This window comes from Triturus cristatus, chromosome 3_1, assembly GCF_964204655.1.
Source record: "Triturus cristatus chromosome 3_1, aTriCri1.1, whole genome shotgun sequence".
Taxonomy (NCBI): domain Eukaryota; kingdom Metazoa; phylum Chordata; class Amphibia; order Caudata; family Salamandridae; genus Triturus; species Triturus cristatus.
Genome location: NC_140583.1, coordinates 1,090,949,494 through 1,090,966,086, shown reverse-complemented (window position 1 = coordinate 1,090,966,086; position 16,593 = coordinate 1,090,949,494). Strand labels below are relative to the sequence as shown.

Below are 16,593 nucleotides of genomic sequence, written 5' to 3'. Positions count from 1 at the left end.
GTGACGCGAAAGGATCCTTTCCTTCATGATAAGTATTCGACATGTTACAAAAGAAAGACGGCCACCTCCATTTTGTCTTCAATTAAATTCTATGCCATAGAACAAAGCAAAGCAGGGTGCACTGAGCCTCTTGAGTAAGCTGATCAAGGACTATCGCTGAGGAGGAAGTGGGTGGCAGGTCATAGTCAAGGGCCACCAGCAGTGCGAGCAATGAAGACAGGGCCATTTAACTTCCTGTAGTCTTGGATCCCACTGAAGAACGGAAGGAGTAGACTCGCAGTGCAGCTTCCACAATCCTTTCTAATCAAGCGATACATAGGGTCGAGGGAGAGAGACTGCATGACACCCAAGCACCATAAAGAGTGAAATTTCAAAACGCAATTGAACAAGAAAAAATATAAAAGCCACTAGGAGCAAAGTAAAATAGTAGACCACTTTATGTACGGGGAAATGTACTTAAAAAAAATGGTGGATCCCTTATGCATCTCATAATCTAGCCTGTAATTAATTATATCACTGTTTGCCGGCCGCTCCTCCTGGTTGTATGAGACAAGCTTTCACCAAAGCAATCACCAGAAAAATAGTGCCAAGAGGCATCCAAGCAGGAGCGATTAAAATGCACCATGTACTCACATAAGCGTGACACCCCACAGTAATCTTGTGTGCTTTTGATTCCAAACTGTAGCAAGTGTGGAGTTCCCACCACCCACCAAACCATCACATATCATCTTGATTTCAACACCAGACAGCCGCGAGGCACCCCACAGCTGTGGGGAGTTGAAAACACCACAGCCAATCCTTCCCTTGCCCCCCTCTCCAAGCAGTGTGCATGGGAACACCAAACACAATTGGAGCCCAAAATGCATCATGTGCTCTGCAGGCAGCAAAGTAGCTATTTCTTGACAGGTATGTTGAGTGATTTTGTTCCGCAGCGCGCAACACATTCGATTAAGATAAAGTATTCTTAATGACTTTTTAGAGTTCTACAGATGGAGGCAACGACGGGTAAGGTAAGGACCATGCCCTTTTTAGGCAGTAACTTTCCCTGCCAGTTTACCTCTTGCCAGTCTTCAAGCTTATTATCAGAGAGATCGAGCTCGGACACATGGGTGCAGAAGGCTGCAATTTCGTTCTCTTCTCCTGCGCAGGTTATTCCGCAGCTGTTCAACACTAGGATGCTGGGTAGATTCAGACGATCTGAAACAAATGGACAGTATCATCAATGAGCTCGCATTCCAGTCCTTAACACACACCCAAGCCATTCAAACTCATCGAAGTAGAAGATGAAAAAAAACAAAAGGGCAAGAGATCGCCCTTCAGACAACCATTGAGTGGCAACGAGCAGAAGTGGTGTGGTCAGTGCTTAATTTGAGTCAGTGGCTTACGGTGCTCGGCAGCAGCACTTAATTGTCAACACCAGTACTTCTGTTTCTGCCACATGGTGGTACTGTATGAGTAAGTTAAAAATGAGCACACAAATTGGCTGCGGGAGTAGCGAAAAGAAACATTGCCAGTGGGTGGGGGCGCAGGCACCTCTGCAGTGGGAGCAATGGAAGCGGGACCTGGATTGGTGTCAAAGGGCCGAGGAAACTATATATAGGAGCAGGGGCTGCACTAAGAAATGAAGGAAGGTTCGGGGGGCCTTGGATGAAATACAGAGGGCCGGGGGGGGGGGGGGGGAGAACAGGGGGAGTAACCACATTCACTGTATGTCCCACTTGTGTTTTAACTTATTCACCACAATGCTATTCCCTGTCAAGGTTTTTTGTTGCTGCCCGACAATGTATGGTTCTATGAGCTATGTTAATAAAATGAAAAGAAAAAAAAAAAGCACACAACAGTTTGTTTATTAATTAAATAAACATATAAAAGGCCTAATACCTGCCGCCCAAGCCATTCTCATAGCTTTGTGGGCATGGAATAGTCTGAACTGTCACATTTGTAGGCGTCTGATGGTTAGTAGTTGTAGTGGTACAGTCATTGACATGGCTGCCGGGGCAATGGGTGGTGGAAGCTGCAGAGGCCTCCTGAGGAACGCCCGGGCACTTTGTTTACAAATTAAGCACTGGGTGTGGTGAATGTGGGTGCTGCAACGAAAGGCAGTCGTTCCACCAACTTAGTGTACAGTAAAAAGTTCTCCAATCACAAAAGTTATCCAATCACAACTCCAATAGGTATCACAGAACATCTGGGTATGAGGAGTGTGGCTTTCTTTCTAGTAGAGTATGCAGGTAGTAACATTTAAAGTTGGGTATGCCAGAACTTCTGGTAGGTAGAGTATCGGTTATGTCAACAATGATCTGCACTGCACCTGTTCGTCTTAAGAGTCCTGTGCCACCAGGAAGGAGTTGCATGTATACACAAGATTGTGCACTGTATAATCTTTACTGTATGGCCTTTAGTCTGCAACTACGTTTACTGTATAGCACACATAGACCAGTAAAATAAAAAATAAAAATAACAATAAAAGGATCATCATCAATGCATGCATATATATATTCTCTCTCTCTCCCTTATATATATATATATATATACATACACACACACATATACATACATCAGGTAATTGCATAATATAGTTGAATATTTGCATCGAGGCGTTCTGCAGGAATCAAAGGCAAAGACTTTATGGTTATATTTTATCATATTTACATTGGGAATTTTACTTGAAAAAGCTGTTTCTTCAAAGTTCACCCAACAAAAGGCACTCATTGGAATGCCGGTTTTGTTTACCTTACAAGAGGAAAATGGACACTGGCGAGGGCCAGTGGGTCTATGCAATTCTATGGCTGCATCATTTGCTACATAATTTGCCAAATAAGTTGCAGATTTCACCAAAATGTGTTTCTAGCTCAAAATGATGAAAATACTGCCAAAGAATGTGCAGCATAAATTAGATACCTTGTTGCATAATCGTAGCAGCCCTGACAACAACAAAGCTCTGCGGAATGCTAAGGAGGCTAACATCAACATGCTGAAGCCTGTTTTTCCAACAGGATTCCGTGAAATATTTCCGATAGTTCACGGTTCCCTCCCTGTTAAGTTTGGGTCTTAGATCGCCGCATTGTGTGCAATAAAGCTCGCAGATATGTAATGCACACACCACGTGAAGTAATGTTTTATTTGGACGTAGCTCAGTTTTGCATATGCTTCAGAATCACAAGGATACTTTGAAAAAGATCCCACACACTATGCTACATGTAAGATACAGAGTGCATTTATCCCCACCCTCGCTCGAAGGACAACTGGCTTAAGACATCTTGCCACAGACCGTGAGCGGTGTTAGCGGAGGGCAGCCCTGCTCTGGCATCAGGTATCCATCTACTGCTGCATTTCAACTATGACAATGGCAAACGTTTTAGCTGCTAGTAATTAGTAGCAAAAGCTTTGTAGGAAGAAGAAATACAAATAATATGTTAGCATTCATCATAAATGTATATTCGTTGCTCTCTCTGTTCCCCACAATAAGTGCTGTGTTTGCTTCTAATCATTTGCAGGCGCCCCGTTTCAGATTGGCTTTTTAAAACGTCTCTAATAGCACTAGTCCAGACGTCTTGAGTGATCAGGTAAAAGTGACGGAGACCCAGAAATCTAGCCTGCTAGTCACTTGCAGATTATGTCTTTTCCTAACAAGTATCTTTTCTATGTAAGGTATAAGAGATCCACAGGAAATCTGTATGTTTCATCTGCTCCAAAAGGTGAGTTGCTACACTGACACAGCTAACGGGGACACCAAGAGATTAACTTGTAAAAGTATACGTGGCGGGGCACGAAGTTAGCTCTGAAGCCCATGGGCAAAGCTCTCGAAGGTCTGTGTGCTGATTACCAAGGATGCGTAGTCTTGATTCCACCGCATGCCTCAAATTCACCACCAGACACTCGTTGGCAATGGCATACTTTATTGCACTCTTGCAGGTTCCTGCATTCTCCCTTAGTCACGCTTTTTTGTTTTCTTCTCTTGCTCCTTCTTTCTCGCTTGCGTTTCCCTCGTTTGCTCTGGGCCAAAGTGTGTTGATGAAAAATAAGCGCTGGTCCCCAAAACTTAATGCCGGTGGGCCCCACCTACAACCACCGGCTCAAATTAAGCACTGGTGTAAGTAATATCACTAGGCAAAACAACAAAGGTATGCCTAATATACAGAAGATGAAAGGTACTGCTACATGAAACGATTACATGAGCAAGGTTTTATTTTTTTCTGAACAGGAGTACATTAAAGGGGTCCCCCGAAGATCCAGAGGTAGAGCGCTTCATAGGGAGAGGGCAAGAACTGAAAATGAGCAGCCACAGCCCTGGCTCTCAAGGGCACAGCACGTTTAAGATACAGAGTTCATGGTGTATAATGCTCTGGCAGGAAAGGGTCCTCTCAGACAGTAGATTAGCTGCTCAAGTGACATTCCTCGAAGGGAATTGTCTACCAAATATATTTCCTTAAATGCAGTGCTGGCCTGAATGGGGAACCACTGCAGACGAAAGGATGGGAGATGCTATGCGGACCCTTGTGACAGTGGGTCCGCATAGACACACACATACACCATGGGACCCTATGTTATGGCTGGGCATGGTACCTTTATTTTTAAAACCCTGGATGTTGGAATTTGAGATGTTCAAGAGACCACTATCTACATACATTTCTGATTATTAAAGCAGAAGTACAATGCTCAAAATTAGCATAGCAAACATGCAAAATCTATCACGCTCTTCTTAGATCCAGGGAGAAAACTTCAGTCTTTTAGTGGAACTTTCTTTTTAGTTCGTGCTATCAACATGAGGACGGCAGGTAAGATATATCCGCTTCTCACCTTTAGTGAAGTTCAGATATACAAAGAGAGCAAAAACTCTTCGTGGTTAGAGTAGTGAAAGCGTAAGCTGCACGTGATAAAAATTAATGTAAAGAATGTGGAGGAGACACGGCCCTAAAACAGTTAAATGAAGCAGCAAGAAGCACAGAGGGGATTACTGCAACCATTGAACTTTAAGATAGATATGGAAGTACGCTGCACTTACTAAGAAAGATGAACAACTGGACAAGCAAGATTCGAAGGCAGAACCTCCAAAAATCAGTACTTAAGGTCACAAGTTTCCTGTTCTTACCAAGGTGTTAATGAAAAGTCAGAATTATCGGTGAGTCCTGGGAAACAGTGCAACAAAACAAGTTTATGCAAAGCGAAGAGAGGGGGACACGATGAGATTGAGGGATGCTCCCATATGATTAAAAATAGGGCATTATCTGTTTAACTCTTAGCTGGCCGCTGTGTGCAGGAGCTATCTATATCAGTGAGCCTTAAGTCAGAACCGGTTTGTGATTAGCTGGAGTATAGTACCTCTTATAAGATTGTGCTCCAGGGGAAGCAGCTAATAAAAAAGTATGGGAAAAGGATGCAGGCTTGGGCGTCCATTGTTGTAGAACTTCATCACAAAATATTAAATGTAGGGAATTACAGTCTCATATGAAATACAGAGAGTGAATCTCCAGTTTAACTGATGCCACCCTGGGAGAGAGGGTTCGTCAAGGACTGGGGTGAGAATTCGACCCCCTTGCCTCCAGCCCCTACCCCCATTGTGGTTTGCTTTAGCTGCCTGAAGTAGCGGCTTGCTTTGCGAACCATACTTTCTATTCACTATTTAATCAGCCTCCTGAAATTGCGAATATACAGGATTGTAGCAGCATCACAAGTGGCTCTGTTCACAGCTTTTGGACTGACGGTCCACTTACCTTTCATGGGGGAGCCCTGTGGCCCTGCCGTTACCACCACTCCGACGCCAGGGCCCCTGCGGTACGGGAAGTTCTCCGGGCTGTACTTCTCACACAAGACCTGCATGAAACTCCTTCCGGTAGATGGATCCATCTCCCCGTCCTGCAAACAACAACGGGAAAAGTCAGAAGTAGTCAAAGGATGCGTTCACCGAGCCAGCTGTCATTATGCTGTGAGCAGCCCACACCGGCGGGCCTCAGCTTCCCAGCTGGCCTGGCTTTAGACTTCAAACGAGATCGAAAACAAAGGCAACTTAATACCTGGGCCTGTGGCCTTACCACGCTGGCAGTCGGCTGTGATCGTCAGATCTTACCTGCAGTCTCGGCGACACAAGACACACTAGAACTCTTTGACAGTCCAAGCGCTCATTTCTGAGCAAGTGCCAAAGGAAACTCTCCAAACTACGAGGCGCTTTGGAAGGTACTAAAGTGAAATAACTCCATCATCACTGCCAGATAAGCCATTACACAGACTCACAAATTAATGAGGGAGGGGAGGGGGGGGGGGGGCGGGGGCTAGAGAGTGGATAGGGCAGATGACTAAGATGCTAACCAAGGGCAGCTAACATTTGCATGGATTGCTGTGCTATATAACGCTTGGCCATGGAAATAACCAGGTAACCTGAAGCACACCCCTGCAGTTCAAGATCAGCCAAACTGTGGGATATACAACCCAGAGGGGAGTGAGAAGTATATATGGCCCCTTCTAACAGGGTTGTGATATTTGATGAGCGAATGGCCTACGAGTCAGACAGAGAGGTTGTGTACTAGGTTGTGAGAGGCATACTGGCATGTGGGACTTTCCTCTAGTTAAGAGTGTGGTATTGCTTTCACTGGGTGCTTTATTTGTGATCTCAATGATACCTGGGGTGACTGATGACAGGCACACTCACACTACCAAACGTGATACCCTCTAGAAACAGTGGTCCTTAGAACATTCAGGATACAAATGGAATAAATATAGTCCAGAATCGCACAAAAACAGGCTTGGTATTGCCCGAGGGAAGTCCTCTTATCCCCTAGAATGAAAACTAATACCAATCGAATTGTGTGTATCACCACCTTTTCCCCTGTCTCTAACCCTATTCGTAAATCTATTTTGCAACACTGGCCAATGGTCAATGCAGGGAGCCTCTCACTTGAACGTCCTTTATTTGCCTTCCGAAAAAGCCGCAATCTTAAGGACCATCTTGTAAGAGCTGCGCTTCCCTCTCCCCGACCAATGTCAACCCTGGATGTACATTGGGGTCTTGAGCCCCTAATCGGACATGCAAAATGTGGTAAATGCAATGTATGTAGTACAACCATTGAAGGAAAAAAAATGTTTTTAATAATGCATCTATTAAGCTGAACTCTTTTTCCAACTGCAATACTAGCAATGTCATTTATTTAATATCATGTCCTTGCAACAAAATCTACATCGGCCAGACAACTCAAAAGGTCAAACTGCGCATTGGCCAGCACAGGAGTAGAGTACGTTGCAAAACTCCTAATGCGCCCCTAGTTGAACATTTTCTGGAAATGGGCCACAAAGAAGATGAATTTAAATGGACAGTCATCAAAACAATCAAGCGACCACCCAGAGGTGGGGACATCACCAAAATCCTGAACAAGGAGGAATTGAAAATGATTATCCGGACCAATAGCATCAAGGAGGGTCTGAATCGTATTGAAGACTGGACCAATCTCATCTAACCACCTCTTGCACCCAACAACTTGTTGTTTTCTCCCTTGTTCTGAATAGTGTGGTTATTTCTCCTCGCTACTATGCAAAGTACTTGCTGATAAACGCAACAGTAATTTCTCTTGTACTTCTCACAACGTTTTTCACTATGAACATCGTGGTAATACCTAAAACGGATATGTTGCTGATGCGGCATTAGAATTGTAATTGTTTTCCTCATTTTTACCTCACCACACTTGCTGCTCCTTTTTCATTTGTTGAAACTCTTGCGCTTTTGATTTTGACATGCCTTTTAAATTGCCTTTATAATTGTTGTTCAGCTTATATATTGTTTATTTTACACTGACCACTATCTTATCTTCCTCTCTTTATTGTTCTCAACCCGTTGTGCTTCTGTCTCTCTCTATCACACCGAGCACAATCCAGTCTCGCCTTAATTTTAATTTTGCCCGTTCCAACATGGCGCCCCGGTCCCACGCTTCTGCCTACCGCCCATGCTCACGTTATGAAAACCTGTGCACTTTCCTTCCTCCTTGTCACTCGGAATTGGTATACTAGAGGACCTGGCAGCATTGAGGTAAGCGCCTTTCCCGCTTTTGAAATTCCCTCACCCTGACCGCCTCGATTGTTGGCATTGTCCGTTCAATCTTTTTACTCTCCCCTTATAGTGCATTGCCACCCTGCCTGTAAATCAAACACCGCGCTTACGTTGGATTTCCAACTCCCCAGACCCGATCCTCGGTTAGTCCTCGCACAGGTAAAAAACCCGCCCTTCATTCCCTTCACCCTTACCCACTCCCCTTAGTTCTCTTCTATTCACGACAATATTTCCTTGCGATTCCTAGGATACCACACGCTCTCGCATAATTGCTCGAGCGTAGCTGTTAACACCGGCCTACGGCCCTCCCGGACCGTCCCTTCTCCGGACACTATTCTGTTCGCGTGTATAGAGTGAGCGCTCCTTCTTGTGTCTCAACGCATTACTTTTTTGTAGCCCTCACAGTCACAGCGTAGAACATCAATCACCTGCCATCACTATTTCTTTCGCTCCCTTGTATTTATCGCGTTAAATGCTTTATACCCGTTCACCTCGCTTCACTTATCTACGATTGTGAGATTGATAGGCACCGGCATATTTTAAACATCTTTTCAGCCACATCGCCATTAGTATCCACATACTTCGCGCAAGGTACCTCCGCCATCACTAGTATCGTGCTAGCATGTAGCCTATCGTAAGCACAATTAATGCTTGCTCCTTCTGCCTATCTCAGGTAACCACACGATCCCTAAGCCGTGTATTCTGAGCACTTGTCCATTTACAGACTTTCGCTGCTCCGCCACCAATTTTTTCCACCTGGAAGCACTTGCTAAATCAATTCTTTAGATCACTATTCCAGCGTTGGTTTCCTCTAGCATTTTTCTTTTGTTTCCTGTTCCATCACCATACACATGCTCACATATTAGCATGCTAACTTAAATTGCGCAAATCTCTTGCAAATCTTTACCCTCTCTCTATATCAACCCTTTGTTCTTTACTTTCACAGGCAATTTCTTATGATCAGGCCAGCACACATTCATGTCCTGATGATGATCCTAGTATTTTACGACAGGATCGAAACGTCGTCGACCTAAGTTAACAACGTGCACATTAATCCATTGTGTAATAAAGTGCATTTGTTGTTGTAAAAAAGCTTTTAACATTGGATAATGTAAACAAGCTCTTTCCGTCTTGCCTGAAATGCCCTTTTGTTCACTTGTTTGTATTTGTTTTTATGTCATGTCATGTCTCTCTGAAGGATACAGGACTGTGTCCCACAATCAGTATGATGTCCTATATGTGAATGTTTCATTGAAGAATTAAAACGGATTGTCCGGCTGGACATCCCCCAATATAGTATCGATTCTGGACTATATTTATTCCATTTGTATCCTGAATGTTCTAAGGACCACTGTTTCTTGTAAATTACTATTACCCAAGGTCCTTGATTACCTTTGTTTGGGTTCCCTTGTTTCTTTTCAAATATGATACTCTCTAGGGCACAGATGATGATCACGCAGGACGGTTTCTGCTGCATAATTTTATATCGTGTTTCTGGAGGGTCTTGAGTACTTTCAGACCAGCATCAGATGGGAGACGGGTCAACTAGGCTGAGGATACAGGCTGTAAAACTGTGAGCTAGTCAGACTGGATCCTGCTGTTATCTATATGAATTGGTACAGTAACCGTAAAATAGTCAAATCTATGCAAGGGAAGTGGAAGCCCAGTTATCTAAAGCCTAAGGCTACAGCGTCTTTGCAAACTGAGGGGTATCCTTGCTTTCTAAACCCTGAGCTGGTAAGGTGTGTGTAAAGTGGAGACAGTCCACTGTCAAAATGTTGCCTACCAATTTGTTTAAAATGAGGAATTGTGCTACTTGTTAAGCCTGTAATACTTCTGAAAGGAGGGAAAGACCTGCTGTCTAAACCCTGCATCTGTAACAGTCGTGTAAAGTGATGCATATCTGTGCTATCTAAACATGCACATATTAATAGTTCTGTAAACTGGGGAGAGATTCATGATATGAATCCGGAGCCTGTTTTAGCTTGGTAACCTGAGGGATAGCTCCGCTATCCAAGTCGAGAGCCTGTAATATTTTTGTAAAATGGGGATAGGCATGTTGTCTTAATCCTTAGCCTGCACAATCTGGATAAATTAGTTTGAAGGCAGGCATGACCAGGCTTGAAGCATAGCGGACCCAGTGCAAAGCCAGATCACTAAGCAAGCTCCGGTGTGTAACGGGAGATACAACCCTGCAGTGTCAAACAGAAATTCGTGTGTAATTGCAAAGAGTGCAGATGTCTAAATCGCCATTGTGGATAACCTGTAACTAGAGCGATGGCTGTGACACCCACAGCTGGCACAGTCAACCTGTTTAACCTGCACAAAGCTCCAAGGATCTCTTACTTGGTGTTGATAACTGTTGTATGGGCCGTGCACATACACCATCTGTGAAATCCAAAACAGGGACGATTGCGACAGCTGCGCAGCCATACACGGTTCATACAACGCGCAGCCATTAGAATAGGACAGGGAAACAATGGGAAACGGGATCATGAATTGTGACGTTCTTTAATTCTGCCCAAGACCTGCAGGAAAAGTGTTAGTCACAAAAATACTAGGAGCCACAGGTCCGAACCAAAGACACCCCTGCTTTTGATGGGTTGTTTACCCAATACGATGAACTTTACTGACGTAACTAGAATAAAAGGTAAGGAAACTAAAAAAAAACAATCATTGGCAAATCCAACAGGCCTCACCTTTGTGTCTATTTGCTTTTAGTGATGCTGTGCAGTACAACATCCTTAAAGCTGTGCAGCATGGATAAAAAATAAAAAGAAACCCTAGAACACGGCCACCCATGCCATTTTGCTGGTTGCCGTACAGCGCATGCGAGGCTCTACAAAGTGATGTGGGTGCTTTTGTTTTTCTTTACGGTTATTAATCCGAGTTGGATCGGTAAATAAAAAGGAAAAAAAACATTAAAAAGTAACATAGATGGGTGGGAGCAACAGATGGGGCGGAAGAAACAGAGGGTCAGAACATGGGGGCAGGAAAAAAACAAAGGGTGCAGACTAGTGGACGGGTGGGTTAGGACACTATTGAGGGTGATGGTAGGGGAGGCAACACATAAGGCATGTGACAGGGATAGAGAAAAGTATACAGGCGAGAGAGACAGCACTCTATTAAGTGTAGAGGGTGAGAAAAGCAAATGGTTGAAAAAACAATATGGAACTTAGGAGTGAAGCACATCAGGATGAGTGCATCACAGAGCTGTAAGGGAAAAACACACAGATGACGGAGAGCTACATGGAAAATTGAGGGGGTAGGAGGCATACTAGGGAGACAGCTGGAAAACACATGCACTCTCATGGAGCACTTAAGGCAAAAGAAAAATTAGTACCCTGAAAGTGAGCAGTGGAAGGACACCAGTAAAGTGAAAATGCTCCAAAGGAAGGGCAGCCATAAGATGGAGAAGGCAAGCCACTGAATAATAGGGTGGCAAATGGCAGCAACAGTAATACCCAAAGAAATGGTAAACAATGAGCGATCTGGAAACCCCGCATGTTCTTGGTAAGCCCACACACTCTCTTTCTCAAACTACGGTGACGGATATCCTGCCCGAAAAATATAAATCCCATAGAATAAAATGGGATTTATACTTTGGCGGACTGTTGTGACGGAGTAACTTGTCCGCCGAGATCTAAATCAGGACCTAAGTGACCAACAGGATGCAACTCATTGCATGACCAATATTCTCGCCGTGAAAAAAGAAAGGAAATAAAATCTCTCTCTCTCTCTCTCCTTATCTCTCTCTCTCTTTATCGCTCTCTCTCTTTATCGCTCTCTCTCTCTCGAACGTCAGGCCGCGATGAGACAGGATTGGAGAGGCTCAGGAGTGACATTAGAACTTGTGTAGACGCAGCAATATTCGGTCAGATACATACCCACAGCAGAGGAATAATCGAAGGGCACAAACCACACACGGTACTAAGGAGCCAAGTGATTGGAGCACATCTGGTATATAAAAAACATATGTAACACAATGTAGAGGGGGAGGAACAGGGAGCAATTAAAGAGAGAAAAAAGGTCCAGCACCGGTGCTCCCAAGAATGAATTTCCCAAGCTTTTTTAGCCTTACCTTGAATAAAATTGTCTTGGGTATCGGTTAGGTAATTTTATCTTCACACACACCTTTTCACTAGGCTCACACACCTGCATGCACAACTGCAGCACCTCCTACAAAAGATCTCCGATAAACAGCCCTCTTGCGGGGCCTGTGGGGGACAGCAACGCCAACCCCCACGAGGATCCAGCCCGATGATGAAGCACGACCCCCGCAAGGGTGTGTGAGGGCACTAATTCCAAAAGGAGGAATTCCCCCACCTTCACCTAGATTCCACAGGTCTCACTTTTGAAGATTACGACAACACTACCGCTCAACTACAATTGGTTGAAGAGTTCTCCCCCTTTAGGAACAGCTACCATCCATTGTGTTTGACATATAAAAAACATATAACATACCAGATGCAGCTGGGGGAAAGCTCTGTATGTCTGTGTAACAGAGGAAAGGCAGTGATCAGTTTAGAGGTGCCCAGCAGCGTTTACCCATCCAGCTGTTTAGTACTCCTGTAAACTACCAGTCTTCCCGCCTCTTGGTAAAATCAAGTGGCGTTAACCTAACAGGCACATGTGTGTCAGCAAATAACAGGGACAGCTCCAACTACCCTGTGAATTAGTTAACTTAAGGATGACTGTCCATCTTCTTGTTACTACATCTCATCAGATGGTGGTAAGCATACCTCTGAAGAACTCCTGAAAAAGCATGCAAATATAATATCTTGCTTCTCTGCCCGACGAAAAGGACAGCATGTACACCCTGTAAACCCAACACCTTCTAGCTCAGCAATGAAGCTGTGCAACCTCTAGCTCAGATTAAAAACAGGTGTTAGCCTTTTACCTGTCTCTAAATAGCACAGTTATTTAAACTGGAGAACATTAAAGGAATTAGTTATTATTGTGTATTGTTAATGTTTTATAGCGCGCTGAACATCAACCTGCAGGCACTTTCAGGTGGGTACGACGCAAGCGGAAAACCGGGTTGAACTGTAGAGTTCATTTACGGGATCCTAATAGACTTCTGAAACAAGGGACTGATGAGAGGATATCTGAACTTAAGTTCATTGAGTTAAAAAACTAAATAACACTATTCTCAATCTAGAAAATAAAATACAGATATGTTGAGTTATTTACAATAACTGATCTCCTATACTGGGCATACAACATAGCTTTCTGCAGGCCTAAAATCAACACTACACAGAACGATCACCGAACAAATGTCGTGCCTGAAGAAGCCTTGTTCGAACAGAACTGTCTATACAAGCCACAAAGCCACTCCACGCCTTGAACACTCCACTTGCGGACACACTACTCAACTGGACAAAATGTATGACATTATTTTGTACATTGTGAGGGCGCCAAGTATGAAAACTAGAAATGTGCATATAACTGGATTACAGTTTATATCAAAGAATGTAACTCAACAATAATGAAGGGCAAACCTACGGCCCAAGATGACAGAACATACAGCACCTCACGCATGTCAGGACAATGGACACGTTAAGACTATGCATGAAAATGAGCATGACTTCCCTCTTCGCAGGTTCTTTCGGTAACAACCTTTCCTCACTTGCCCTACTCTTCTTCATCACTGTTTGCTACATTGCATTGCTTCTTCTTTCGGGCCAATTTGCAGCTTACCACCAGAACAAACTCAGAATTTCCTTCTAATCCATCTGTGTATTTAACAATCATATGTACAAAAGCACAAATCTTCAACCAGCTACATGTTTTCAATTTCTCTAATGTAATCACTTAATTAACAGCCCTACCTTATCTTTTAATTTCTAACTTAACCAATACAAAACAAAAGAATTTCAATGCCAAAGGACCTTAGATTTAACGCATGACCAGGATAATTTTTAGAGCACAAGATTATCTCCTATTACTTCAAAAAGAAGAAACCTGGGCTAACAATGGAAATCAGTTTCATCAAAAGACTGCAAGTGGAAAACTTAATGAACAAATTAAACAATGGACTAACCACGGACCCTGTATTCCCGGAGGAGTATGCTACCCACTGAAAAGTGCTTCAACGCCTCAAAAGCAGTAGTAAGCACAAAATAAATGCAATTACAGTTCAATAAGTACAAATTACTTCCGGTTAACATTAGACTTTATGGTGGCATGCCTTCCACAGCATGCCCCTTAAATGTGTACCTCTTTCGTAGGCTTAAACTAGAAGTGCATTAAATGGAGAATATTTTTTGAGTCTTTCATGAAGGCTTTTGGCGCACTCCGAGAATGAATAAAATTGTTCACTCTGGGATTTCTGCTTGAAAACAGTACGTTCCTGAAACATTTTCCTGCGCTTTTATCTTTATCTGTTGCAAAAAAAAAAAAAAGGATTCCAATGGAAGATATTCAATGCACAATGAGCAATCTTCTCCCCCAGAAGACAAATCCTCATAAAAACACCCTGCCGAAATCAGACTTGCAAAGACGTAATTCTGTAGAGATCTCCTACCTTTTCTGTAGTAAGAGCTACTTATGTTAAAGAAAATCACTCCATGCTTTAATAGTGACCACTTGCGACGAGATTGAATTAGTGGCCACTATATGCAAGATACTTAAAGTTAGCAGCCTAACAGGAGCGCTACCAGTAGCTCACGAGCTACTCGTTGGAGAAGCCTGCATTAGATCCAAAATGATGGCACAAATACGCAAGCAACGGGAATCTTACTTTTTTGTGAGCAAGAAAATTAACTCACTAAAACAGTAAGGGTGGTAAAAGAAACTTTGCTTAAGTGGCATACAATAAAAACAGGATAGTGAGGAAACGTTTTGGAAGAGAAACATGAGGATTATTGAGGGCAAAAAAATAAATTGTGTACTTTAAACTGTGCCTGTTAAAATGCTTCCCAAAGGCCACACGCAGAACGTGCTGAATTACCGTTTGGAAATGCTTGCACTCGAGCTGCTATGGCAACGAATGCCAAGAGAAAGTGTGTAGGAATGCCAAATACACCAGTAAACCTTTGCCTCCTCGCAGACCGCCAAAAACAGGCTACCTCCAATCTCATCACCCGGGGCTGCAACGCTTCAGTTCGAGCTCATCTCGGGAGAAAGTAGGCCGCCTGCCCTCGGGTGCATTATTGGATTACAATAGCCCTTACCATGCATGTTTTTGAAGTACAGCAACGTCTGCTGTCACAACACCAAACAAGAAGTCGGAGCCAGAGGCCAGCGATAAGTGCAAGGGACAAAAAAAAGTGACTAGTCAGTGAACGCTGCACTACTCCAAAACGCGAACACGACAGATCATTGTGTATGAAATGATATCAGCTGTGCAGTAGCCATCTTAGTAAACAGCACCGCTAGGCCACATATTTTCGGACTGCATGCAAGATGTAGGCACCGCCGCAGGCAAACACCGAGCAAAAGCACCGAGAGCCGAAGTAAAATCATTAACAGCCCATCAAACAGGCTAATCATTCTGCGGAACTGTGCAGGGAGTGGATGAGCCTACGGAATGACAACGAGACACTACCCACCCCCAGCAGCCCCTAAAGACAAGCAGACTGTAAAAGACCTCCCTTTCTGCATTGTCCCCATTAAGAGTGAGACAAAGGATCGGCAGCAATTAACATAACAGACACACTAATGTGCGCCCGCCATCCCTGAACGAGTTAGGTTTGACTTAACATCAAAAAATGGCAAATATTTACAACTGGTTATGTCAGACTCATATCCCCTGTGGGAATCAAGCTTCGTTGTCTGGTGGATGCGGGTAAAAATACTGTATCACGCTTCGCCGTCTCGCGGAGCACAAATTAACATAAGTGTGTAACTGACCCCCGAGAGGTGATGCCCGCAGCCTCGTTAACTTGCACGTTACCAAGAGTGGAAGACCAACCCGTAGCCAGCCTCTCTGCAGGTGTCTCTAGCGGAGGTGGTCCTCTGCACAGCTGCACGAGACCCGACAGCAAGATACAAAGGGGTTTCTGAGGACACAGATCACAATCTGGGAAAATAGGACAATCTGCTGATGCGCATCGGGAGACATGAGGGAAGGAACTGAAGACAAACAGACAGTCTAAAAACACAAAACTGCTTTCTATGGGTACAGTGTCTAAACATACAGAGAGGTACAGTGTCTAAAATCACACGGTTCTGTAGTTGGAGTCCCCAAAGGCTTCAATACTTATTAGGGGGGAGAAAACATAACACATGCCTCAGCCGCGATAAAAGATGCCAGTCTAAAAACACAAAAGGTAGAAGCTTCTATAGACAACAAACGGGTCTAGACAGACAGATACGAACGGATCGCACTCTTAAATGGTTAGTGAAACACACAACATTCAACAAAATACAGGCTTCAAAAGACATGAGATACACAGAACGCAGCAACTTCAAGACACAGAGCATAGGATAAAAATAGATTGGTTGCATAACACATCAGGCACTTGATTTGTAAGACATGGTAATGTTTTTATAGTATACAAAATCTATCATCTTACAAAAGTGTATGCAAACTTTTAAACTGAAAAATCGAATAT

The 16,593-nt window shown here is 43.7% G+C and overlaps 1 protein-coding gene across 3 annotated transcripts in view; it reads right to left on the bottom strand.

The window, feature by feature from the left end:
* Positions 1-16,593, bottom strand: part of TBCEL (tubulin folding cofactor E like) — a 262,263-nt gene that overhangs the window by 54,588 nt on the left and 191,082 nt on the right. For all 3 annotated transcript variants that reach the window (XM_085645968.1, XM_085645969.1, XM_085645967.1), the window contains exons 2-3: positions 5,715-5,856; positions 1,058-1,197 (exon numbers count right to left, since the gene is read on the bottom strand). In XM_085645968.1, coding sequence (XP_085502094.1) covers positions 1,058-1,197; positions 5,715-5,856 — 282 coding nt within the window. The remainder of the gene's footprint in view (positions 1-1,057; positions 1,198-5,714; positions 5,857-16,593) is intronic.